Genomic DNA, 1,815 nt, shown 5'->3' on the forward strand with positions numbered 1-1,815 from the left:
GGCTGCTGTTGCTTCGCTGCCGGCTTTCAGACCAAGTGATCTTGTGCTTAAAGGCAAAGGTGCCACCTTGCTGGAAGGGCGATGAGGAACGCTGTGTGCTGGGCAGAGGGTGCAGGTGGGGACTTTTACACCGGTGACAGCCCTTGTGACAAGGGATGTTCTGCGCCGATATGCTTGGCCACAGCTTACAGCAGCAATGGGGCTCCGTTTGCTCTCCTCCGGTCCCATTGCAGAAGTTTGATGCTTTGTTGGAATGGAAGGGTCAGAAAGCTGGTTCAGTGGCCAGTTCAAGGGTGGAACGACACCTTTGCTGGCTGGTGTGGCCCAGCGGATAATCAAAGGTCCTGAGGTTCCCTGGGCGAGTCGGGATGCCCCTCCTGAGATCCTTAGAGCGGTGCCGGAATGACGTTGCTCCAAACTCTTGCTTTGAGCGTCATGCCAGCCTGTTCCGTACCGTCCCTGTGGCGGATGTCCTATCAGTGGGATGCCCCCATTGCTGCTGGATCGGGTTAAAACAAGGAAATGCAGAAATGAGGTGGGAATTAAAAAATTCCAGCCCATCAGGTGGGTGGGGTGTCCACTGTGTACAGCCCAGCTTTCTGTAAATAGAACATGAAAAATATGTAAACCAGCCTTTAATTTATTTATGTGAGAAATTCATAAACGGTGCTTAATTACTGTAATTTATTTCCCCTGAACTGCATACCTTTCAGGATTAATTTACTGAGCTTTCACAGATACAGTGAGTGGGCTTGGCTGTATTCACCCTGACGGGGTAACTGTTCCTCGAGCTCCCTGAGCTCCCAGCAGGGCTGTGTAGGTGCTGTCCCCCCGCGGAGGCAGCCAGAGCCTCCTGTGCTGGAGCCCTTCGCTCCCGTTTCAGCCAGATCGCGAGTTGCCCCGCGCTGCCCAGAGGTGGCTGCGGGGCTGCCACGGGCAGGACAAGCCCCTGGAAAGGGTGTGAGGGCTCTGTCGAGGAATCCGGAGGGAAAATGTGAATACATTGAATAAGCTGACCTTCAAACTAGAGCTTTTTCTGCTGATTATTTTGCTCTGTTAAAAGCAAGGTTGTCTTGGTTTAAAAAAATACCCCCCTGTCTGTGTTTGAAGCCCCAGACAGAGGCAGGGTGAGGTGAAAGAGGCAGGGCTGCGCGGGCAGCACCAAGGGACACCACTGCCAGATCTGGTTGTTCTTTTGGTAAATCTCAGCCACCTCAAATTGACTACAAAACAAACTGTGCTCCCTGCCAAAACAAACCGACTAGGTCAGGACGCTTTGGTGTTTTTACTGGTTTTTACAGTTTTTCAATTTGTTTGGGGTTAGGGGGGGTGGAGCTTGGGGAGGAAAAGTGCCGGTGCCATAGTGGGGCTTTGCGGGCAAATAGACCCACGTGGTGGTTAACAAGAACCGCTGGAAAGGGTGGGGGGAGGCTTGGGTCAGGAGAGGGTTTTCCCTGGGGGCTCTTGGAAAGCAGAGCCACGAGGACGGCTCGCTGGAGGATGTCCCGCTGCAGGGTGTGAAGCTCTCTGGAGCACTGGGAACCCACAGCCGTCTCTTCTTCCTCAACCAGGTTTGCCTCTGCTCGTACAAAGAACGATCGCCAGGACTATCGTCCTGCAGGAAATCGTGGGGAAGGGCCGGTTTGGCGAAGTCTGGCGTGGAAAATGGTGCGGGGAAGATGTAGCCGTGAAAATCTTCTCCTCCAGAGACGAGCGGTCCTGGTTCCGGGAGGCAGAGATCTACCAGACGGTTATGCTGAGGCACGAGAACATCCTGGGCTTTATTGCTGCCGATAACAAGGGTACGCTGCCCGC

The 1,815-nt window shown here is 53.9% G+C and overlaps 1 protein-coding gene across 1 annotated transcript in view; it reads left to right on the plus strand.

The window, feature by feature from the left end:
• Positions 1-1,815, plus strand: part of LOC104495545 (activin receptor type-1C-like) — a gene marked incomplete at both ends in the record, with an annotated part of 12,859 nt that overhangs the window by 10,629 nt on the left and 415 nt on the right. Inside the window, 1 exon segment of the mRNA XM_010138525.1 lies at positions 1,572-1,802. Coding sequence (XP_010136827.1) covers positions 1,572-1,802 — 231 coding nt within the window.

This window comes from Buceros rhinoceros, unplaced genomic scaffold (assembly GCF_000710305.1).
Source record: "Buceros rhinoceros silvestris isolate BGI_N320 unplaced genomic scaffold, ASM71030v1 scaffold28660, whole genome shotgun sequence".
Lineage (NCBI taxonomy): Eukaryota > Metazoa > Chordata > Aves > Bucerotiformes > Bucerotidae > Buceros > Buceros rhinoceros.